Here is a 26,175-nt window from a genome sequence, read left to right as displayed (position 1 = left end):
ACACATTGATATTTGAAAACAGCAGCTTTTCTCATTTCTGCAAGAGATTTTCCCTGATGTATAAATGGATGGGCCACAGCACAGTGACCTTTTCGCAACAGTGCTTACAAGCCATCTGATATTCCAAAGTCTGTACTACATACAAGGCAAGTGTTTAAAGGGCTCGTTAGGATATATATACAAAAATAAATTTAAAGGTGATGGGTAATGACAGCCAGCATGTGTCAGAAGTTTCATTGCACTGGTTCCTAATTTTTTTTATCCAATAGAATCACCATTGGCAAATCTTTCCACACAGCATTACATGTGGGAATCTCACAAACCGGAGGCAGAAAAGAATATTAATGCACACAGATCTAAAATGATTGTAAGGTAGAAAAACAAAGCACGGGTAGCTTAGAGAACCCAACATCCATGAAGAACAAATTCTGTAATCGAGATTCAAGTTTATTCTATCAGCCCACAAAAGACTATGGAAGGTTCCAAAAACTGTAACAAGTCAGGCACTATTTTAAGACAGTGGGTACATATAGCGAGGAAATTGTTAATATTAAAATTGTTAATTTTCTTGCTGGTTCTTGGCTATTGAGAGACTTTTCTTTTTCGTAGAACATGGGCACCAGTCACAAGTCCAACATTTGTCACCCAGCCCTAACTGCCCTGAATGGAGTGGTTTTCAGACAGTCAACCACATTGCTGTGTGTCTGGAATGGCATGTCAACCAGACCAAATAAACTGGCAGATTCTCTGCTTCAAAAGGACTTTTTGTTGAATTAGATGGGTTTTTCTGACTCAATGTTCACTATTACAAACAACACCTTTCAAATCCAGACTCTGTTAATTGAATTGGGATCTGGACCAATGTTCCATGAACTTTAAGTAGCCTGGATCCCTGGGTTACTAATCAAACGGTATTATCCCATGCTACCGTCTCCTTTAATGATTAACTATTGGCAAGATTAAAGCATGTTGATATCTTTAGAATAACAGCATTAATAGACATTGTAGGTAGGGACAGCACATTGGTAGCTGGAATGAAAACCAAGAAACTAAAAGGAACCTTGCTATATCTAAGTAAATAATTGCTATTCGTATGTACGATGTAGAATGGAGCTCATTTCTCCAGCATGCTGTTTTCGACTGTGCCATTTGTGAATGAGACTTGAGGTTTGGTTCTTGAGAACTAGCACAGTCTTTTTAATTCATTTGTTATGCTTCTATTCTTTGTACATGCATCATCAGAGGTTAGAAATGAAGGAAGAGAAAATCAGCACCCCCCTCCCTAATGAGATTAAATATGTCCTAAATGAAGGATGAGTGCTCTGGCTAAGGAGAGAAAGCAAGAAAGATTTATCAGGCTGATTACTTGGATAGTCAGACTGATGTATGGGAAGAAACTAGACTGTTTAGAATTATATTCACTGGTGTTTAGAAGAATGAGGGGGAATATCATAAAAAGCTATAAAATTCTAACAGGACTAAACAGGATCAACAGTGGAAGGATGTTCTTGATGACCAGTGAGGTCAGAATGGGGTGGGGGGGCGGGGGGTGTCACTTTAAGGATACAGGATTAGTGATTTAGAAATGAGGTAAGGAAAGATGTCTTCTCCCAGAAAGTGGTGACCCTATTATTCGTTTACAGGATGCAGGTTTTTTTGGCTGGGCCAGATTTTATTGCCCATCCTTAATGGCCCAGACGGCAAGTAAGAGTCAACCACATTGTTGTGGTCAGGAGTCATATGTAGGCCAGAGCAGGTAAGACTGACTGTTTCCTTCCCTAAAGAACATTAATTTTCTGCCACAGATATCAGTCGGGGCCAAAATATTAACGTTTTCAAGAGGAAGCTAGACATCACTCTTAGGCTTAAAAGAAACAAAAAGGGTATGAGAAGAAGGTGGAACAAAGTACTGAGTTGGATATCAGCCATGATCATACTGAACAGCAGGAACAGGTTTGGAAGACCAAATTGCGTTTTCCTTCTCGTAGTTTCTATGTTTCTATGATACTAGATTTTATTGTATTCTTTACAAATTAGCAAATACTTTTGATGAGAATACTTACATATTTTTGTTAAAAAACATTTGTAACCTACATCATCAGGACAGGAGTATTGTCTAAATAATGTATGGCAATTAGAACATCTAGTTACAAATATTTTCTTCCAAGTAAACTGGCCACAGCTCAAATTTAATATAAAAAAATGAAGAAATTAGACTGCAGTGACTCACTCTTACTGTTGAGATTAAGATCACCTAAAGATTTAAATTTCACGTTGAATGGGGTAAAGCTATATTTTGATCAAGACCACTCTCAAATAGAAGCAATTGACAAGGCCCAACAGTTGCTGTTTGAGAACACTGGTAAACGATGACATGAAGGTTGCATTAATCTAACCAATAAAGGATAAGATCTTGTGTAAGTTGGCATAAAAATCTGCCCGAGGTGACTGAAAAATAGAGGAAGAACAAAGTGGACCAAATCACTATTTTGGTATTGGGAAATGTGACGATGCTGTCACTTTAAAAAAGTTATTTTGTCCTTGGTTTTTGTTCAAGAGAGATCGTAAAGGCAGAGGTATTGAAGAATCTAATTTAGTGAGTTCTCCCAGTTTAGACTTTTTATAGTTTGTTTTAGCTGTGGCAGTCACAAGACATAGAAAGGATCCAAGCTTCAGCAGAAGATTCCTGACTGACTTTGCTTTTTGAAATCTCTTTGGAAATTGTTCCCTCCTGCGTGTAAAAACCTGTGTTTAAATGTACCCATTTGCCAAGGGTGTGTTTATTGGATGCTTCTGGATTGGAACAACTCCTTAGTTAAGTTGCTGTATTGGGTCAGTTAAGTTTTTCGATAGTTAAATTATTCTAAAGTCTGCTGTCTTTTGTTGTTGTGGTTGTCCACAACAACGGATACCCGAGCTACAAATCTTCAATCAGATTTTAAACACTTACGGGCGAGAAACGCTGAAACAAGCCAGGAGATGGGAGTCCTGCGCTAACCGCCTCAGCGCAACATATGAGAACCACAACAACGGATACCCGAGCTACAAATCTTCAATCAGATTTTATCTGCTGTCTTTTGTTAGTGTTTTAACTGTAGTGTTTAAATAAATTCTGTTTTGCTTAAAACCGAGCAGTTTGACAGCTGCATCATACTTGGAGTATCCACTTCACATTTGCCTTGAAAGTAAGAAAAAGTTAGGGACTTCTTAAAATATTCTGAGGGGGTCTGGCCTGATCCAGATCAGACGTCTGCATGAATTGAAGCAGTAGATTCAGTCAGCAGTAATCTATTACACTGCAGGATAATTTACATAAAACCAAAAGGCGATGGAAGCAGAATATTTAAGGCAGAGATAAATAGATATTTGATAAGCATAGGCGTGAAAGGATAACTGGGGAGGCTGTGTAGAGTTGAGGTTACAAACAAACCAGCCATGATTTTATTAAATGGTAGAGAAGGCCTTCAAGATAGGCCAGACTCACCTTTGCTCAGATACTTTAGCTTTACCCTAGCCAGTAACAAATTTACCTCCTAGTTGATGGCTGAACTATTGAAGATGTACAGAAACTTTCTCAGACCAACATCTAACCAACCGACCAGAACAGCAAAGTACTGATGCATTTTGTTTTGTGTGATGCCAATCTTTCCTAACTTGGATACATTTTCTGCAGGATTATGCAAGTATATAGAGATAGTGAAGGCCCATCATCAGTGTTCAGTTGTTTATGTCTTGTCAATCTTTAGTATTTTAACCATAAGTCAGTAATATTAATCAAATCCAAATCCATCGGATCCAGTCATTATTTTTCTGAGCCACTTGCTAGGCAGCAAAGAACTCAACTGAAATAATGCAACTAATGTGACTCAAAAATATTTCCTAGTTTAGAAAAAATTAACTAAGATCTTGGTTTTTGAGACATGGAAGCCAGAAACTCATGTCAAAATCAATTTTCTGTGTGGTGTTGACTTCACCAAGGCAGATTCACTTTGGAATGGAGGATTAATTAAAAATGAAGAAATGATTAATTCTCTCTGCCATTAAACAGTGGAGTTGTAGGCACAAATATTAATTTAGTCACTGCCAAAGGTGTCAGAAAACTTGTTATGTAAAGCATAATCTGGAATTTGACTTATTTTTATTCAATTGTGGGAAGTGGGCATCACTGGGTGACCAGCATTTATTTCTGGTCCCTGTAGAAAACTGGGTTTACCGTAAATTTAAATGTACAGACCTCAAAGGTTAGGCATGTGACATGCATCAATGTGCTTTTCAGGAAAATGAATAAACACTTGATGCCTGATGAAATAATGTTTAATTTCAAGGTCTGAGAAAGTTGATTTCGAACTTCGAAGTACTGAAATGTACTGTTTGAAGGATCATGTTGCTTTCTCATGGCAAAACATGCACCGGAGACTAATTTTGAAAGTGGTGTCGGCAATAGCATAAAGTTGCTTCTTACCACGTTCTACTTCATTGCCAACCATGGCCTGTTTCTGACGTAGCAAAAGATCACGTTCCTCAAGCAGATGCTCGTGCTGCTGTTTGAGTTCATGAAACTGCTTGCTTAAAAGTTCCACCTTTAGGGCCAACTGTTGTTGGGATTCTTCCTTCTGCTGCAAAGTTTCCTCCAGCACAGCTTTTTCAGTTACATACCCGTCAATCAATCCTAAAAGCAAAAGATATACACTAAAAGAACATATTTTGATCATAATTCAAGCTGCCTTATCAGTCTTCATTTCTGAATTTCTAATGACTTTGAACTGTCATCTGAAACCAATTTTAACCAATCAAAGGCAATAGCGCAAATTGCTGAAAGCTTCAAATAGATGAGGTAGCCAGCAGAAAAGAGATGATAAAGTGGTGTGGCTGGAGTCACTTACATAGAACATACAGCATTACAGTGCAGTACAAGTCCTTCAGCCCTCAATGTTGCTGACCTGCAAAATTAATCTGATGCCCATCTAACCGACACCATTCCATTATTATTTATATGTAAGCCCAATGCCCATCTAAACGCCCTTCAAGTTGGCAAGTCTACTACTGCTGCAGGCAGCCCATTGTGCGCCCCTACTACAACTGAATAAAGAAGCTACCCCCGATCTGTCCTACAACGATCAGTCCTCAATTTAAAGCTATGTCCCCTTGTGTTGGCCTTCACCACCCTATCTAACCCTCTAATTATCTTATATGTCTCTCCAACGAAAACAGCCTCAGTTCCCTCAGCCTTTCCTCGTAAGACCTTCCTTCCATACTAAGCAACATCCTAGTAAATCTCCTCCGAACCCTTTCCAAAGCTTCAACATCCTTCCTATAATGTGACGACCAGAACTGTACGCAATACTTCAGGTGCGGCCTTACCAGTGTCTTGTACAGCTGCAATATGACCTCATGGCTCCGAACTCAATCCCCCTACCTATAAACACCAACATGCCATATGCCTTCTTAATAACCCTATCCACCTGGGTGGCAACTTTCAGGGATTAATGCACTTGGACACAGAAATCTGTGTTCACCTACACTGCCAAGAATTTTACCATTAGCCCAGTACTCTGCATTCCTGTTACTTCTTCCAACTACCTCACACCTTTCTGCATTAAACTCGATTTGCCAATTCTCAGCCCAGCTCTGAATCTTATCTATGTCCCTCTGTAACCCAACATCCTTCGGCACTACCTACAACTCTGTCCACCTTAATGTCATCTGAAAATTAACTAACCCATCCTTCTACACCTACATCTAGATCATTTATGAAAATGACAAACAGTAGTGGCCCCAATACAGATCTTTGCAGCACACGAGTAACTGAGCTCCATGATGAACATTTCCCATTAACCACCACCTTCCATCTTTTTTCAGCTAGCCAATTTCTGATCAAAACTGCTAAATCACCTTCAATCTCGAAACTCCATATTTTGTGCAACAGCCTACCATGTGGAACTTATCAAACACCTTACTGAAATACATATATACTACATCAACCGCTTTACCTTCATTCACCTGTTTTGTCACCTTCTTGAAGAAATCAGTAAGGTTAGTGAGGCATGACCTACCCTTCACAAAACCGTGTTGACTATCCCTAATCAAATTATTCCTTTCCCTATGATTATAAATCCAATCTCTTATAACCTTTCCAACATCTTTGCACAACTGAAGTAAGGCTCAATGGCCTATAATTACCAGGGTTGTCCCAACTTCCCTTCTTAAACAAGAGAAAAGATATTTGCTACCCTCCAATCTTCTGGCATGACTCCTGTTGACAATGATGACATAAAGGTCAAAGCCTAAGGCTCTGCAATTTCCTCCCTGGCTTCCCAGAGAATGAGAGGATAAATCTCATCTGGCCCAGGAGTCTTTTCAGATCTTCCAAAATTGCTAAAATCTCCTCCTTGTCAACCACAATCCCATCTAATTTAGTAACCTGTAACTCTGTACGCTCACTCACACTGCCCTTTTCCAATGTGAATACTGATGAAAAGTATTCATTAAGCGCTTTCCCCTATGTCCTCAGACTCCACACACAACTTCCCACTACTCTCTTTGATTGGCCCTAATCTGATTCTAGTCATTCTTTTATTCCTGATTTACCTATAGAAGGCCTTAGGGTTTTCCTTGATCTTATTCGTCAACAACTTCTCATGTCCCCTCCTGGCTCTTCTTTGCCTTCTCTTCAGATCTTTCCTGCCTAACTTATAACTCGCAAGCCCCCTAACTGAGCCTTCACACCTCATCATCACATCAGCCTTTTTCTTCCTCTTTATAAGACCTTCAACTTGTGATGGTACATTGGCTTTAAGACGTGTATTTTGCCCTGGTTTTTTTTAAATGAATGGAGGCTGAGACAGAAGTATTGAGCAATCTGTTCTAAGCCAATAAAGTAAACAGTTTGCGAGGCCTTCGGTGTTCCTTTTAAAATTAATTGCAACATTTGAAGCAACATGAATAGGTGGAGTCAGTCTTCCACAGAACCAGCATTTTCGTTTAGTTTTCAGTAATGTTAGGGGTTTGAAGCTGCCATACATTTCTTCCTTTTACAGCAAAGTATTTGAGCTCTCTCTTACTCCTGTCAAGATTTTCACTTGATGTTCTTTCCTCCTAGACCGGAGAAAGAGTGCATGTCAGACTATTTTACAGAATTTGCCTTGGCCAAGGATGCGTTTATAGAATATTACTACAGAGGAACCTCGATTATCCGAACGAGACGGGCAGGCACTATTTCGTTCGGATAATTGATTATTCGGTTAATTGATTTCCTCTGGGGCTCAGAGTTTTCTGTGAAGTCTGCTCCCCGTTCAGGAGACCCCATCACCCCTGCTGCCCCCCATCCCGTCCATCCAACCCACCCTCTCCCACTCCGGCCTCGGGCACCGCCCACCACCCTCTATCCAGTCCTCTCCCACCCCGCTCCCCCCCCACCACGTCCGACCCTCGCTCGCGCCCCCCTCACCCGCCCAGACTGTACACCAAGAGTAAGACTGCTGCTGCCTTTGTGGGGTAAGTCTCCAAATAGAGCCAAACACACACACACAACTTTTTGACAGGTTCCACCTCGACCCTGTACAGTACAACTTTGGAGAAATTATCTGGGGAAGGGGGGGTTTAGGGCTCACCCTGTGTGGAACACCAGGGAAAGTGTTAGAGAGGGCTGGAGGCCAGTCATTTAGAGAAGGTGCCTGGATTGTTCTCGGCAGCATTTCAGTGAGCCAAGTTCATTTTTAATCATTGTACCTGTCAACAAAAGACGCAATCAGGGTTAAAACAGCTCTTTGACATAATGTTTCTATTGGGATCTTGAGATGCCCTTTGGATAATCTGATGTTTGGATAATTGATATTCGTATAATCGAGGTTCCTCTGTATATTGCAACAGTTGTTTAGTTATTAAATAATATATTCTGCTGTTAAGTTTTCCAACACAGTTAAAAGTTAGACCAATTCTTCTTTTTTGTTTGTATTTTAACTGCAGAGTAAAAATGATGTATGTTTTTCTTAAAGCCGCATTGTGCAACCAAAATACAGTGGAACACAGGAACACTTGCCTTTCTTTAAAAAAAAAGAAAAAGTTAGGATCTAGGCTATCTCCTTGACACATTTGAAAGGAGGTTAGGTCTGGTCCACACACTGTATTGCCACAAGTGACTCCAGCCGCACCTTCCCTTATCATAACACACTGTAATGCTGAGTGTTACACAGCAAGCACATTCAGAGAGGTGGTCACACCACACATTAAAGAAAAGTAGACAAGTAACAGTGACTGCCAGACAATCCAAGAGAAACAGGCAATTGGTGCAGGAGTTCCCAAGGTCCCACACAAGAATCAGATTTCCATTTTGGATACTGGTGAGGGCAAATGCTCCTCAGAGGAGTGTTGCAAGCTGCAGGCCTGTAGCACTATTTTTGCACCAACTGTACAGGAACAAAGGAATAAAGAAAATTGGAAGATCAGGAGTGATAGGGGGTTGATTAGTTATGGGAACAAAAGTGCTTCTGTGACCAAAGACATGAATAAGGTTGGTTTGCTTCCATGGTACCATGTTGGAGACTGTTGCGGGACATTCTTCGGGGGAGCAGTGAAACACACCAGGCAGTTCTGTCATTCATGCTGATATCAACAATATGGGTGGGAAAAACAATGTGGCCATCAGAACAGATAAAATTTAGGCAATGAGATAAAGTTGGAGGCATAGGGTAAGGGAGTGAGTCTGGGTGGGATGCTCTTTGGAGAGTTGGTGTGGACTTGTTGGGCCAAATGGTTTGTTTCCAAGCTGTAGGGATTCTATGATTCAAGTAGAAAATTAGCCAACAGGATCTCAAAAGTAATAATCTTTGGATTACTCTCATTACATTTTGCAAATATGCATATAAAAGAAAAGGATTAGACAGATGGATGAGTCCTGGAAAGTTCATTGGAAAGCAGGATAGAAGGCCTCAAATTTCTAAGATAAACAGTGGGAGTTTTAGCACTTTACAAGATTAATGCATTGCACCTGAACAGAGCTGGGACTGATGTCCTTGCTGAGCATTTTCAAGTTAGGAGATTAACTACAGAGAGTAAAAAATGAGGTCTGCAGATGCTGGAGATCACAGCTGCAAATGTGTTGCTGGTCAAGGCACAGCAGGTTAGGCAGCATCTCAGGAATAGAGAATTCGACGTTTCGAGCATAAGCCCTTCATCAGGAAAGAGATCCTTCCTGATGAAGGGCTTATGCTCGAAACGTCGAATTCTCTATTCCTGAGATGCTGCCTAACCTGCTGTGCTTTGACCAGCAACACATTTGCAGCGATTAACTACAGAGACCCAGGAAGCAGCAGAGAATATTCGAGAACACCTGGGTGCACAAAATACTGTGAGAGGCAGATAGCACTAGAATGGAAAATACCAATTAACCATAAGCCAATTCAGAGAAAGTGAAAAATTAAAACATTCTCAATTGGGAATTATACTGCATGTGTGCGAGTGCACACAGTATAAAATAACACTGGTAATTTAGGGAAGTTGATAGCCATGTGGAATTATGATGTGGTTGGATGTCTAATAATCCTGCTTACAAGGTAAGTTAAGGAAGGAAGAAAAGGTAGTGGTCTTGGTTAAGGATACCTTTGAAGTGCTGAGCAGAGAAAATGGCTCTAGGGGCCAAGGTAAGATTCAGTGTGGTTGGAGCTAAGGAACAAGACCACCAACTTGTGGGATGGATGTAGAAGAAAATCTCTCAGAAAATTAGAAAGGTGCAAACATTTCAGAGTATTTACAATGGTGAACTTTAATCATTTGAACATTGACTGGGATAGACTGTTAAGGACAGAGAAAGGAAAGTGTTCCGAAATCATGTGCAGGGGAATTTCCTGCTGTAGTATGTTTACAGTCCAACATGAAAGGAGGTACTGCTAGACCTGGTTCTTGGGAGTGAGGCAGGTCAAATAGATTCAATGTTAGTGAGGCAACATTTATGCACAATGTTCATAAGGTTTAGGATGATGGTGGAAAGGAAAATCTAGAGTAATATCAATCAACTAGCGGAGAGTGGACTTCAATGGAGCAAGAGCTGTTCAGGCAGCATCCAAGGTGCTGTCTGAACTGCTGTGCTCTTCCAGCACCACTAATCCAGAATCTGGTTTCCAGCATCTGCAGTCATTGTTTTTACCTTTTTACTTCAATGGAGCAAGAACAGAGCCAAAGGATCAAAAGTTAATGGGGAAAAACTGCAGCTGAATAATGGATTACGTTCAGAGAGGAGATGGTTCAGGTACGTTCAAGGTATATTCCCTAGAAAGAAAAAGGTTAGACAAACAAATCTATAATTCCTTGGATGACAAAGGAAATAGTGCACTAACGATGAGTGTCGAGTAGTAAATACAATTGAGAATCAGGTTGAACACAGAAGGAAAGAACAAAGGAAAATATGAAAAGTAAAAAAAGATTATCTTACAGCTAATATAAAAGGGAATTCCAAGTTTTCTACATGCACAAAAAAAGATGAAAAGGATGGCAAAAGGAGAAATAAGGCAGTTTAGGGACCAAAAAGTAAATTTACACATAGACACAGACGGCACAGATGAAGTATTAAATGAATATCTTGCAACTTTTTAACCAAGGACAAAGATGTTATCTGATAAGAGGAGAAACCTCAGACAGAACAAGTGTTTGTAATGGATACGGTGGTGATATTTGATAAGTTGTTGGTACTAAGAGTTTGTAAAGCACCAAGACCAGATGAGATGCATCCAAGGAAGCGAGTGCTGAAATCGCAAAACACTGACATAAATGTTCGGTCTCCCTTGGCTTCAGAATTAGTGCCAGAGGACTAGAGAACTGCAAACACTACAACCCTATTTAAAAAAAAGTGCAAAGTGAAGCTCAACAATTACAGAGCAGTTAGTCTGTTTTACATTGGTAGTATGGAAACTTCTCAAAACAATAACTCAGGACAGAATGAACAGTCACATGGACAAATATGGGTTAATTAAGGAAAACAGCTCATATTTCTCAAGGGAAAATTGTACCTAAGTAACTCTATGGAGCTGTTTGAAGAGATAACAAGAGATGGTTTATGAGGGCAATGCTGTTAATGTGCTGTATGCGGATTTGTAAAACATGTTTGAAATAGTATCACACAGCAAGCATGTGAGGAAAGAATAAACAGGACAATATCGCTTAGTATCTAAAATGATATTATGAAACAGAGTAATAGCTAAGGAAATAAAAACAAAGTATTGGACAAAGTATCAGCAAGTCAGACAACATCTGTGGAGACAAAATCAGAGTTAACATTTCGAGTCCAGTATGACTCTTCTTTCTCAGAGTTCTAGATGTCACACATCATGATAGATGTTAATGCACTGAAGCAAATGCAGGAAAGGGTTACGAGAATGGCTCCAGGGATGTGAAACTTCAGTTAATGAAGATAAATTGGAGGGGGTGGGATTGTCTTCCTTGGAGAAGAAAAGGCCGAGGAGATTTGATTGGAGTTTTCAAAATCACAATGAGTTCTGATAAAGTAGAGGGGGTGAAACTGTTCCACTTGTAAAAAGATCAAACGAGAGAGCGCAGATTTAAGGTGATTTTGAAATAAGTAAATACAAGGTGAGAGACAAACAATTTTTTGACACAATGATTTGGGTCTGGAATGATTATTTGAACAGAAACAACACTCAGGGAAAGGCACCAAGTCATTGGACAGTTGGTGCGGCACAATGGATTGCATCGTCTTTTTCTACATTGTAACCATTCTGTGATCTGTGACTATGGTTTTGTGCTTGTAATGACTATCTAATTGATCACTCTTCTTACACAACATATTCAAAATTGACTTTTTTACCCTTGGCTTTGTGGAGCTCCAATTCCAGCTCCCTCTTTGCTTCAGATTCATCACTGAGGTGTTCCAATAACTTCTGATGTTCTTTGCCAACTAGCTCCACTGTCTCTTGGGTTTTGCGGCTGAACTCTTTTTCCAAATGTTCACTGATTCCATGGCTCTGTGCCAGCTAGGCAGAAACAGAAGGATCATATCAAAGTAAGGCAAAACCTTTTCGAGTTTATGAATGCATCATATTACAGGGTCTGCAAGAACAACATTCTGATACCCTTGAAGTACTTGCACTAACATTCACTGCATTTGCAGCATGTTGTGGCGCATGATACACTTTCTTTTAAAAACACTGAGCCCTTTAATCAATCATCATATTGTGATTTTTCACAAAGTGCTTCCCTGCAGCATCCTGTCAATTTCCTTTCTCAGTGTGAAAACTGATTAGCACCCTCCTGCTTCAATTCTTTCCTCCATTGAAAAAACTCTCAAAGTTTACATTTTAGCATGAGAACATCTTAAAGGATGCATGATACATATACACTCATACATACATATATATTAGTCAGTAAATGATTATCTCTGAAGTTCAATAACCAGCAAACTTCTAACAGCCAGATTCAAATCTAAGAATTAACAAAAGATATGGCTCACTGTGAAAACAGGCACAAAATATCAAAAGATGTGCCACCTATGCCTCAGGTGCAGCTTAAAAATGAGGAAGAATACAAATTACAATAGATTGATGATTACATTGTCAAGGGGAAAGTGAGATTTTTTTTTGAAAGAGCGACCAGGCATATAGATGAGGGAAATGCTTTTGATGTAGTCTACATGAATTTCAGTAAAGGCTTTGATAAGTCTTGCATAGGAGACTGATGGCAAACATAAGAACCTATGGATTCTAAGGAAAGTTTGCTGATTGGATGCACAATTGGCTGGGAGGCAAGAAGTAGAGGGTGACGGTTGAGAGATGTTCTTGTGACTGGAAGCATTTGTCTAATGTGGTCCTCCAGGGGTCAATGTTGAGGGGCCCTTGCTGCTTGTGGTTGACATAAACAATTTAGACTTCGACATAGGAGAGTTGATCAGAAAGTTCACAGATGACGGGGAATTGATGGGATGATAAATAGTGTGGAGGATAGCTTTATGTTATGTAAAAAAAAATGGGTTAGTCAGATGAGCAGTAGGAAATGGAATTCAGTCTACTCCCTACTGGCTGTTGGGACGCTTGTAGTACAATCCCAAAACAATTCCACCCTTTCTAATTCTGGGGTCTACCCATATGGCCTTACTGGATGAGTCCTCATAAGGTATTCTCCCTCAGTACAGCGGTGATATTCTCCCTAATCAGTAACACATCTCCCCCATCTCTTTTACATCTCTCCATATCATGTCTGAAACATCTAAATTCCAGAACACTAAGCTGATGGTATTGTCCCTCTCTCAACCAAGTCTTTGTAATAGCTTCAACATCATAGATATATGAACAAATCCAAGTTCTAACTGCATGATATCATAGTGCGTGCATTAAAATAAATACACTTCAGACACCCAGTCTTACTGTGCTCAGTGACCTCTCCCTGTCTGTTATTCTTCTTAGACTTATTGGCCCTATTTTCTGATTCCTGCTCAGTCATTTCACTTGCTGACCTACTGCTCCCATTTTCACCCACCTCCCAGGTGTCACTAATTTAAACCCTCCCAGATGACACTAGCAAACCTCCCTATCAGGATTGTGGTACCCCTTCGGTTTAGATGCAACCCCTCCTTCTTGTATAGGTCTCACTTGCTCCACACACCTAAAGTCCTTCTTCCCGCACCAGCTCTTTGGCCACTTTTTAAAACCTTACTATTTTCCTATTCCTAGCCTTACTGCCATGTGGCACAAGAGGTAATCATGAGATCACAACCGCTTTTCAACTTACTACCTAACTCCCTGAACTCCCTTTGTAGGGCCCCGTCACTCTTCCTGCCGATGTACCACAACCTCTGGATGCTTAATCTCCCTTTTGAGAATGTTGCATGCCCACTCAGACATCCTTGAACCTGGTACCAGGAATGCAACACACCACTGTAGTGATTCTTGTGAGATCACAGAAGTGTCTACCTGTTCCTCTGACTTTAGAGTCCCTTATTATTATCATTCTGCTGTACTTTGACTTGGGGCCATTCAGTGGTTAGCACAGCTGCCTCACAGCGCTAGGGACCTGGGTTCAATTCCACCCTCAGGCAACTGTGCGTGTGGAGTTTGTACATTCTTCCCATGTCTGCATGGATTTCCTCCCACAGTCCAAAGATGTGTGTGTGTTAGGAAGATTGGCCATGCTAAATTGCCCATAGTGTCCAAGGTCATACAGGCTACATGGGAAATGCAGGGTTACAGGGACAGGGTAGGGGGAAGAGTCTGGGTGGGATGTTTTTCAGATGATCAGTGTGAACTTGATGGGCCAAATGGCCTACTTCCACACTGTAGAGATGACCCTCTCCACTGTACAAGAGGTGTACAAGTATGGTGCCACCGCTTTGGCTGCTGCTGTTGCCATGCCCCAGTAGGTAACCTCCTCCCACCACCCCCAACAGTACCCAAAACAGGATACTTATTAGAGAGAGGATAGCCACTGGACACTCTTATCTCACTTTGTTCTTTAAACAATACTTACTTGTCTTGTTGACTCAGTGACTAATTCCAGCAACTTGCCTACAGCAACTTGCAATCGGACACAAGTGCTCAGTATCAGCTCCTCATTGTCAGGCCCCATGTCAGGCCCAACAAATATACTTTCTGATAGCCACTGGGAAAGTTCCAGCCCTTCATCAGTCAGTGCTGACCAGAAGCTGTTATCTTTGGTGATGGTAACATTTTCCTGAGTTATGCTCAAATCACCTTTAAAACAAAAAGAGTAAAATAGTTGGTGGAAAGGTTCTAGCTATTTGGTCAGAAAAAGATTTAACATGCTTAACTTACAACAGTATCTCAGATAAACCATTACTTGGGATAAAATTATTTATAAACTTCAAAGATTTTGGATACATTAAACATTGATATTTCACAATGACGTGACTTGCAAGCCTTAAGAAAAAGAAGTGGTCAAGTTCAGAGCTTCACTAAAAACAAATAGCAGAGGAGCACTATTTATTAGGAACAGCACAAAACTTGGTGCATTGGTATAAATCAAATAAATCAGTCATCTCAACTTGACTTGTTTACAGATCCAAAACTTGTAAAGTATTTATATTGAAGGATGAAATTATGCTCCAGGTTGGACAACTATACATAGTTAATATATCCCCAAAGCTCCTTTAGGTCTTCCTGAGAAGGGGGTCAATTCATCAGAACAGTTGGTGAATTACCAATAACTACAAGTATAAATGAAACTTGAAAGAACTTGGAACTCTGAATCTGCATTGCCAAATTAACCAGCTAACTAAAGTTCTACACCCAAATGAATTCCAATTCATGCTAGCAAATTTTCAAAGTGCTATATAATCAACTCAAGTTTATTAATCTTGATTCTGGTTCAAATACGACTCTTTGTTTTCTTGGACTTTTCACTACCTTTTATGCCAGAAACTGCGTGAAATGTTCAGCTCCACTGCAAATATAACTAAAAACCTATTAATTCAGTCCAAAGGTCAAAGAAGTCAACAAGAAGTTAAGTTTGCTTGGTCTCTCTTTCGGCTACCAAACCAGTATTTATTTTGGGGGGGGGGGGGGGGGGGGGAGGGAAGAGTATGAAATAAGTGACTATAATTGTATTTACAATTATAGCTTGAGCATACCTTTGACTTGATCCAGCAGAGGTTTAGCTTTCACCCATGAAGGTTGACCTCGAGCTTCTACATCTGAATTACTCATCATTCCTCCATGATCTAACATACCTTCCAGTTTGTTTCCATCCAGGAAGAGCCCTATTTGCCTACTGATCATATCTTCTGAAGCAAATATCACTCTCACCACTTCTGCAAACAGCTTCAGCATTTGTTGGTGGGAGTGCTCCAAGTTTTTTCTGAATGGGAGAAAGCAGCACTAATTAGTTATTCAAACTAATAATCTACCCACGCCAATAAACCTATCTGGTCATCTATTTTTTGTCTGTCTTGTGGAGTGCTTCACTTATCATTAATTCAATGTTAAAATGTCATAATTACTCCACATTAAAATAATGAAATGTTCCAGGCTTGAGTGACTCAGTGGGTAACAGGTCAAATTAGACTCAGAACTGTGTATCAGAGCTAATTGCAATCCTGTCAATTCAATGTCTATTTGCCAACAGATATAGAAAGCATTCTGTCCAATTCTGTGGAATCACATTTAACAATTGCTATTTTACTTTAGGTTTCGCAAGTCCATTTGGTCAGTACAATCTGTATTCTGCACAACCTTAAGGAGCATGCTGTTTGATACAATCAGCAATTGTTGACAATCAGGCAGCCCTTGCTGAACAATTCAGGATATAGCGAAATTCATGACCAATTGAAGATAATTAGGTGAGCTTGGAACATGACTCACATGCACTGTTTTTTTTAGAATTAGAATCCGCAGTGTGAAAGCAGGCTATTTGATCCAAATAGTCCACACCAACCCTCCGATGAGTATCCCACCTAGAGCTATTCCCCTAAATCGATTACTCTAGATTTCACCTAACTAATGCACCTTGCTTACACATCCCTGAACACTGTGGGTAATTTAGCATGGCTAATTTACCTAACCTGCACATCTTTGGACTGTGGGAAGAAACTCCACACAGACAGTCACCCAAGGTTGGAATCAACCTGGGTCCCTGGCATTATAAGGCAGCAGTGCCCCACTGAGCCGCCTTAATTCTGTGTCCTCACACTTCCAGTGAATAGAAAAGATTCAGAGGATGAGCCAAATGCAGGCAAATGGTACTAGGTTAGCTCAGGAAACCTGGTCGGCATGGATAAGTTGGACCAAAGGGTCTGTTTTCATCCTGTACAGTTCTACAAGTTAAGCTGAGCTGTGACGGCCCCCATGGTTGAATAACATCAGACTAGGAGGAAGTCATTCAGCCCGACCCAATGGCTGATACATACCACAACTCCCTTTACCCACCAGGGCTCCACATTTTCGGCTCCCCATACCCAACAAAATTCTAACAATCTCAGTCTTTGTAGCTCCACATAACCCCAGCAGCTTTTTTCCGGAGAGGGGTGGGGGTAGGGATAGAGTTCCAGATTTCAGCTCCTCCCTTTGTGAAGAAGTGCCTCCTGACATCACTCTTGAACAGTGTTGTTCTCTATTTAAAATTTCACCCCTTTGTTTCAGAATCTTGCAATTCTTTCAAATCCCTTTATCATTTTACAGTCTCACAATTCAGAAAGGGAGAAAGTTGCAGATAACAAAAGAAACCCCCCATAAATACCGCACTGCTCCAGAGCAACAAATGACCACAAGAAAAGTATCAAGATGAGGACAAGGGGACTTAAGATCGTGTAACATGTTCACATAATCTAACCCTTTAAAACCTTAATATTGCATTAGTGAATCGGTACTGCACCCTTTCCAAAAGGCTAAATCTCCTTCCTGAGGTGCTGAACTGAATGCAGTTTTCCATATTAGGTCAAACTCCAAGACTCAAGAAAAACAATTTCTTCCCCTTTTGCATTCAAGTCCAGTTGAGCTATGGGGCTGCTTTTAGCAACTGTCCATGATTGCCAGATTATTTTATGCAAATGGACATTCAAATCCTCCAGCTCCAGCATAATTCCTAGATTCTCATATTAAGAAAGTATTCTGGGTTATACTTCTCAGATCTGAAGTGGACACCTCATATTTCCCTAGGAGACGCTGGAGAGTCAGAGATGAAGAGAGTGGTGCTGGAAAAGCACAGCAGGTCAGGCAACATCCGAAGAGCAGGAGAACTGACACCCCGCATACAAGCCCCCCCATCAGGAACGAAGGGCTCATGACAGAGACATAGACTCTCCTGCGCTTCGGACGCCACCCGACCCGCTGCACCCCTCCAGTGTCACATCCCTTGCCTCATTAAGCTCCACCTGTCACAATTTTGCCAATTTTTCATAGTCTGTTCACAAGGCTCTTTGTGATGCAACGGTAGTGTCCCTATCTCTTGCCCAGATGGTCCAGGTTCAAGTCCTAACATTCCCACGTGTCTGAACAAGTTGTTTAAAATAACTATGTAGTCTGTATATGTCCCTTTGTAACTCCCTATTCACATCTATCTACACAACATACTATTCCCTCCTCACCTAGTGTCACTTGTAAACATGAATATACAACTCTGCAGTCCTTCAAAGTCTTTTGCTTTCTGAGAGGCGAACAGCTAAGGCCCCAGCATAGGCCTCTGGACAAAACCACCTCTCACATTTTGCCAACCAGGACACAGTGCCCTTTATCCTCACTTTGAAATTCTTCGCCACCCCAGAGCAGTACAATATTTAGTTAAGGCTTTTTAAAAATAAAAACCACAACCATCCCTCCCTCAATATTTCCCTTCAGGTTGTAAGTTTGCTCGTTGAGCTGGTAGATTTGTTCTCAGATGTTTCGTCACCATGGTAGGTAGCATCATCAGCAATCGTCTGTTGGAAATGCTGGTGCTCTGTCCTACTTGCTATGTGTGCCTTGTTCTGTTGTGGTGGGTGATATCACTTCCGGTTCTTTTTCTGAGAGGCCGGTAAGTGGGGTCCAAATCGATGCGTTTGTTAATGGAGTTCTGGTTTGAATACCAGACCTCTAGGAATTGGTTTAACCTGTCGCAGGATGGATATACTGTCCCAGTCGAACTCATGTCCCTCTTCATCTGTAAGGATACTAATGATAGTTGGTCATGTCTTTTGGTGGCTAGTTGGTGCTTATGTAACCCGGTGGCTAGTTTCCTGCTGTTCGTCCGATGTATTGTTTGTTGCAGTTCTTGCAGGGTATTTTGTTTATGCAGTTCATTCTTCTGGTTGTTGGTGTGGGGTCCTTTAAATTCATCAGAGCTGTTCCAGTGTAGTGGTAGGTTTATGGGCTACCAAGATGCCTAGGGGCCAGGGTAATCTGGTTGTCATCTCTGAGATGTCTTTAATGTATGGCAGGGCGGCTCAAGCTTCTGGGTCCGTTGTGTCTTCTGGTTTAGGCCTGTTGTATAGGAATTTACAGACTACGCTTATCGGGTACCTATTGTACCCGAATACACTGTACAGGTGTTATTCCCTGGCTTTTTATAGTTCCTGGGTGCTGCAGTGTATTGTGGCTCGTTTAAATAATCTAAAATCACAAACGTTTCCCTTGCTGAGCGAGTGGCTGTTTTCTTGCTTGAGAATGTGATGGTTTTGGAATATGAGGACCTTAACCACCTGAATCAGCAGGAATAACACTGAATGCTGTAGTTATCACCATGAGTTTGTCCAGCTCAGTCATCAGACACAACGCCGCTACTGAACAATGGCAATCATGTAACAGTGAACTCTAATCCCTAGATTCTTGCTTCTGCAGTTACTCACGCTCAAGCAATGTTCTAATGGCCCATAGTCAATCTTCTCTTCTTGCTTCTTTGGTGTTCATGTCTCTGATTCTCTCGGTTTTCTCCTTTTTGTGGCACTAGGGCAAGTTAAGCTAACTTCTGGCATACTTGGGCCAAAATGACTGCAATATTTGTCCTTATAAAAACTGCAAGAACTGCAGATGCTATAAATTAGAGACAAAAATAGAAATTGCTAAAAAAACATTTGTATTTCATTTTCTATATGCTGAGTTCATTTGGAAATCCATGTAGATTTCTTCTATATTTTCCTAAACCTTCAGTTTCACATGCTTGCCAACATGAAGCAATTTCTACAGCTCTGCATTTGCCATCCAAATCATTATTCTTAGCACGAGACCCAGTTGGGATAGGCTGTCCCATAACATACCGAGATTTACTCATCATGACTGAGCTTTTTAACATTGGACTACTCTTTCACCAGTTACATTAAAATATGTACGCGCATAGACATGTAAAGGAATCAGGACATCACAAAAAGGATAAGGCCTGACTTTTGATCCATATATCTTCTGGCCTTAAAAGATTTCCAGTTCATCAGTCTAATTTCACCTCTTGCACATGCTGAAATTGAGCAAGGTCATATTTATACATGTGCATCTTAGAACAAAATAGAAGCTTGATTGTGAAAATAAGCCATCCCACCTAACAAGTCCACACTGATCCTCTGAAGAGCATTCCACCCAGACCCACCCTACTTCTCTACATTTTTCCCCATGAATAATGCACTCAAACTACATATCCCTTCACACCTTGGGCAACCCAGCATGGCCAATTCACTCAAGCCACACATTACCAGACCGTGGGAGGAAACCTACACAGACACAGAGATAATGCGCAAATGCCGCACAGCCACCAAGGCTGGAATTGAACCCGGGTCCCCTGTGCCATAAGGCAGCAGAGCCAACTATTGAGCCACCATGCAGCCTTATGAACAATCTGAACAAGCAGACTTTGCCATCTGGCTTTTGACTGTATAGTTTCCAATAACGCAAGGTATTTAATAGTTTTTGATCAAATCAAGTTTCCAAAAGCATATTGGATCCTACAAGCCCAAAGAGTCCAAGCAGCTAAAGGGCCCCAACTCACATAAAAGGATGATTCAGCCAAAGGATGAACTTGAAGGCAGAAAGAAATGGCTTATACAAAACCAAATGAAAAGTGGGCAAGAGCTCAAAATCATGGAATTATACACTGCAGAAAATGACCTTTGACCCATCAGATCTGTACCTGCAAGTGGTTAAGATCCCCGCATTCTAAAGCGTTCATAGTCTCATGCATGACAAAATGGCCACTTGCTCAGTGAATCACAGGGAAAATACTGCCTGGGGAGTCATGGCTCAAGCTTCAAAAGGGGAGAACTTGGTGGTTGAAATAACAAAGAACATAAGCACTTAAAAGCAGCAATACTTGTTCATGGTCAAGGGACTGTTTGCTGCAAATTAAAGCAAATATGTTCAAGCCTTATGCCTTTTTTAATTTCGCAGGAGACTAGGAAACCCATCAAGCTACCACGGTAATAACTCAGCCAGCATCAACTCACTAATCAATCAGGACCCTTTCTCTCCTATAGTATTAACTATTACAATTGTTTTAAATTTCACATTAATCCTGTGCAGGTTGTTCTGCTACGATATGCGTATTGTCAATGTAAATTAGCTGTAATGCGATTGATGGATAGGGGATGCTGTTTCTAAAGCGCAAACTTTTAAAATATGTTGGCTATAATGCAATTGCATCACTAACACTTTGCTATTTTTATTGCGCGATTTTTACAAAGCATAGGGTTGCACAAGAATACAACCATTACATTATAGAAGAAATACCTGTGCTCATTAGGACAGACATGAAAGGTTTTGTCAACATTTCTCTTCTAAGCGAGTCACTTACTTGGTCTTTTATGATCGTAGTTATTCAGTTACAGTTTTATGATTAACACAAGAAAAATCTTACTATATGAATGACAGAAATTAGAATTTTATTTATTTGTGTTTTCTGAAGTTATCTTAAATTCAGAGACCTAAACTAAATATATTTTGTTTCCCATTTAAGACAGAGATGAGGAGGAATTTCTTCTGAGAATAGTAAGACAGTGGAAATCTTTATCGTAGAAGGCTAGATCGTTAAATATATTCGAAGTAGGGAAAGACAGATTTGTAATCAGTAAGAGAATTAAGGCTTATATGGAAAAGGAAGGGAAGTGGAATTGAGAAATATCAAATCAACCACGATGTCACTGAATGGTGGAATGGTTTGATGGGTTGAGTGGCCTATTCTTGCCATGATGTCATTTAGCACTTAAACATCTGAAGAACAAATTGATCAGGAAGGAGAGGCAAGGGAAGATGGGGCATAGCATCAATTTTAAACACAACTTGTAACATTGTTTCAAGAAACACAACTCCCAATGCTTATGATGTTTAACAGAGAAATAATACTAGTTTCAAATCAAGAATATTTTGCAATATTGGAATATTTCATTCAGAGCTCATTAGCAGCTCATCAGTAAGTAGCTGACAAATGTAGAGTCAGAAAGCTTGCATGGCTATCATCTAAATATTTTATGTTTTAATTTAACTTAGTGTATCTATCTGATCTTTCCTATTCTATTTTTTTTATCTTAGCTCATCTTTCTCTCACTATCACCACCAGCCCACACTTATTGCAACCCAAATCACTGACCGTTCAGATGTCAATTGTTCAAGGTCTGAGCGCAGCATGGCAACCAGATTGCCTCCTTCTTCATTTTCTCGTTCTCGACGCTGTAGTAGCGTCTCCAGTTCAGAGTTCTTGTCCTGTAACTCTTTCTGCAGCTGAGGAAAAGGCAACAATGAAGCCAAAGACAAGAAGCCAGTCATTGTCAGAATTTATTAGCTTCAATGCAATACAAGCAGCTACGACAGCCATATGGAAGCTGGGTAGCATTATAAGGGAACACAACCATCCAGCTCTACAAAACCTCTTTCAAACCATCCAAGGGGAGAATGTCTCTTCCAACAGCGTTCTAGATTATTTCAGTTATCAATTCATAGCAGAGTTCTCAATTTTGCAAAACTTTCATTTCTTCTACATTCTTCAACTGATGTGTCCACCTGAAGTACCAGTTTTGGTGTATGTAGCGATTATCTGAAACGCATTGGCCCCAAAACTCAAAGATTTTATATCCCAATGGGTCTGGTTCTTCAAACAAAGATTGAACTTCATTGAATGTTGCAAATTCTTAAAAGAAAACTTTTGCTGACACTATCATTTACAGCACAGCTTCTCATCAAATTTGCTTCTGTCAGTACCAAAGGCATAGTTGAACAACCTGTTTACATTATTGTTGTCATGGCAGAAACAATGTGTAACTGTAAACTAAAGCACAACTGTGTCTTAGTATTACAAAACTGGTCAGTCGATCAAAACATTTGCATTTCCTCTACAAAACAGCAACAGACCAGTCTCTCTAAATCTGTTTTGATGGGTAATAAATGGAGTTAGGAACACAACACATATCTGAATTTGATCAGGGCAACAAATTATACTACTACATTATTGCAATTTAAATTAAAACTTCTTAGATTGACCTGACTGTTGAGCATCCAGGATTTAGCTGGGCGAGCCAAGCTCCAAATACATCCATTAATACTGCAAACAAAGCCTAAACCTGAGGGCAAACAGAAACTTGGGGAATTCTTACCTACTTTTGGTTAAAGAGGTTGCGAATACCCGAGGAGATCTGCATAGTACGTGCAATGAATTAGCTTTCCTTACACTGAATGGATTGTGCTGGGGGCTCATGTGTCAAAACAGTAGCATCCCTGCCACTGAGCCAGATGACCTGGGTTCAAGTCCCAATTACTGCAGAGATATGCAATAATATCTGCGATGAACAGGTTGATTAAAAATATCTAGATAGTGCTGCCTTCAAATTTTTCTTCACAACTTAACCAACTCTCAGTGAAAGAAACATTGAGGAAACAAAGATTCAACAATAAATTACAATAGATAGAGTTATGTAAATTGATACTTCATTTTACCAATCAGTTTTGAAAGGCAGCCTTTGGACTGTACTGTCCAAGAATGGTATACAACCAACTGAAATCAGCCCAGCCATTTAGATTAGGAATGATTAAAAGTCAATTCTCTCAACTCAACAATATTTAAGTGTCAATTAATTGATCTACAAAACTGGATCAATATTGAGTTAATTTACCAATGTGCCTCTATCCAATCCCAATTTGTTTCAACTCCGTTATGTTTACGCAAAGAGAGCATTCTTGCAGCAGGATACTGGGAACTGAGCTACAATGCGGTGCATGAATGAAATGGACGACTAATGCTAAGAGCTGTGAATTAGATAAACCAGACGATCATTGATGTTAGAACAGAGTTCACAAAAAACAATGCATTAGAACAGATCAATGGACCACTGACTATTAAGTTACTACTGTACTGCTCTCTAAACATCGACTTTCCTCTTAAGATGTAACTCGCTCTTTAAATAGACTATAATGCTGCACACAAATACATAATACCCACTTGTTTTGAAGGTTGAAATCAGAGAGGTGAGAGGTACGTCCATTAACAGACCCTTCGGTCCAACTCATCCATGCTGACCAGATATGCTAAATAAATCTAGTCCCATTTGCCAGCACTTAGTCCATTTCTCTCTAAACCCCCCCGTGCATATACCCGTCCAGATGCCTTTTAAATGCTACACATGAATCAGCCTTCTTGCATTTCCTCTGGCAGGTGATTCCATACACACACCATCCTCTGTGTGAAAAAAGTTGCCTCTTAGGTCCCTTTTATATCCTCCCCTCTCTCACTTTAAAACAATGCCCTCCAGTTTTGGTCTCCCCCATCTCGGGGAAAAGACTGCTGATTAGATTAGATTCCCTAGTGTGGAAACAGGCTATTTGGCTCAACAGGTCCACACCGACCCTCTGTACAGTAACCCACACATGTACAATTACCCCTGACTAAAGCACCTAACATTATGGACAATTTCACATAGCCAATCCACCTGACTTGCATATTTTTGGATGTGGGAGGAAACCCACGCAGACACTGGAAAGAATGTCTGTGTGGAGTTTGCACAGTCACCTGAAGCGGGAATTGAACCCAGATCCCTGGTGCTGTGAGGCAGCAGTGCTAACTATTCCCTCATGATTTTATAAACCTCCAGAAGGTCACCCTTCAGTCTATGAAATTCCAGGGAAAACAGCCCCAGCCTATTCAGCCTCTCCATATAACTCAAATCCTCCAACCCTGGCAACATTCCTGTACATCTTTTCTGAACCCTTTCAAGTTTCACAACATCCTTCCTATAACAGGGAGACTAGAATTTCACTCATTCCTCCAAAAGTGGCCAATCAATGTCCTGTACAGCCACAACGTGACCTCCCAACTCCTGTATTAATGCAATGAATAATAAAAGGAAAGAATACCAAATGCCTTCTTCACTATTCTATCTACTTGCGACTTCACTTTCAAGGAGCTATGAACCTGCATTCCAAGGCCTCATTGTTCAGCAACAATCCCTAGGACCCTACTCTTAAGTGTATAAGTGCTGAAAAAATTTGTTTTCCCAAAATGCAGCAACTCGCATAGTCTAAATTAAACTCCATGCGCCTTTCCTCAGCCCATTGGCCTATCTGATCAAGATCCCTTTGCACTGAGGTAACCTTCTTTGCGAGGTGAAAGTGAGGACCGCAGATGCTGGAGATTAGAGTGGTGCTGGAAATGCACAGCAGGTCAGGCAGCATCCGAGGAGCAGGAAAATCGATGTTTCGGGCAGGAGCCTTCATCAGGTCTGCTGTAGTACTCCATCGAGGTTCTCAACACAAGCTGGAATAACAACACCTCATCTTTTGTCTAGTTACTTATAGCCCTCAGGACCTGACATTGAATTTATAATTTTCAAGAGGAGAATACCCTCTTCCTTGGTCGATACCTTCCCCCAATCTCCAGGTCCTGTTGTCTATGGGTAACAACTGGATAACTATTTGCACATTTTGTTAGCATACTTGTAGCAATTATCTCTCTCAGCGGATCAGCAGCAGCAACCTCTGTTTACCGAACCCTTTTTACTCTCTTTTGGGCCACTGTCTCCAAAAACTGTACCATTTCTGTACCCCCATCATCAGCATAAAAATCACGCTTCCCCAGCTCTCCATTAACTCTCTTCTCCACCTACAGATGATGCCAGCCCTGCTGAGTTACTTGAGCACTTTGAGTGTGTTTCCGATTTCCAGTATCAGCAGTTCATTGTTATATCAGTTTTTCCTTTGTTCCAAATAATAAGACCCATGGCAATTACTTAAATTCATTTCCCAAAGGAAGGCTGACAAAAGGCTTATACTAACTATTTTGAATGGAAAATAACACCTTCTAATGACAATACAGAACTTGAGTTTGGCTGAAAACATACATAGCAATGTAAGGGGGGGAAAAAAATCAACATTTGCGCCATATGAGAAATCAGTATTGATCAGTTGATTGTGGACTCTTGATTGGTAAGAGTTGCCATGGGGAAGCCACCAGTTAATGATGATTGACAGTTAACTCCCAGAATTTGTTTAAATATTAAGCCGGACCTGCTGACACTGATTGATCACATGCAAAGTTCAACAGAGTAGTCGTCACCCATTTTCGAGTTGAAACAGGCTCAGTGTGTGTGCATGTTTTTTCTGTCTGTAAAAGATAGGGTCCTGTATATCATTAAGTGTAAAGTTTAGTACACACAAATACGCCAGATTGCAAGTGCAACTGACAACTCCAAATTGGTTGTTGGCATAATTCTTCGCAGATTCAGGATCATCAGTACCAGTATGAATCCAGCTGTAAAGGCCATATGTCCCTCAGATTAACAGATAA

The 26,175-nt window shown here is 40.6% G+C and overlaps 1 protein-coding gene across 4 annotated transcripts in view; it reads right to left on the bottom strand.

Annotated features, from left to right (window-relative positions):
* pcnt (pericentrin) overlaps positions 1-26,175 on the bottom strand; it is a 297,297-nt gene that overhangs the window by 123,700 nt on the left and 147,422 nt on the right. For 3 of the 4 annotated variants that reach the window (XM_060827697.1, XM_060827698.1, XM_060827701.1), the window contains 5 exons: positions 21,994-22,124; positions 15,587-15,813; positions 14,467-14,690; positions 11,816-11,981; positions 4,463-4,669 (listed from right to left, as the gene is read on the bottom strand). In XM_060827697.1, coding sequence (XP_060683680.1) covers positions 4,463-4,669; positions 11,816-11,981; positions 14,467-14,690; positions 15,587-15,813; positions 21,994-22,124 — 955 coding nt within the window. The remainder of the gene's footprint in view (positions 1-4,462; positions 4,670-11,815; positions 11,982-14,466; positions 14,691-15,586; positions 15,814-21,993; positions 22,125-26,175) is intronic. The other variant, XM_060827700.1, reaches the window with a different exon arrangement.

The sequence above is a fragment of the Hemiscyllium ocellatum genome, chromosome 7 (assembly GCF_020745735.1).
Source record: "Hemiscyllium ocellatum isolate sHemOce1 chromosome 7, sHemOce1.pat.X.cur, whole genome shotgun sequence".
Taxonomy (NCBI): Eukaryota; Metazoa; Chordata; class Chondrichthyes; order Orectolobiformes; family Hemiscylliidae; genus Hemiscyllium; species Hemiscyllium ocellatum.
Note: the sequence above shows the minus strand (reverse complement) of the source record. Positions and strands in the feature narration are given on the sequence as shown.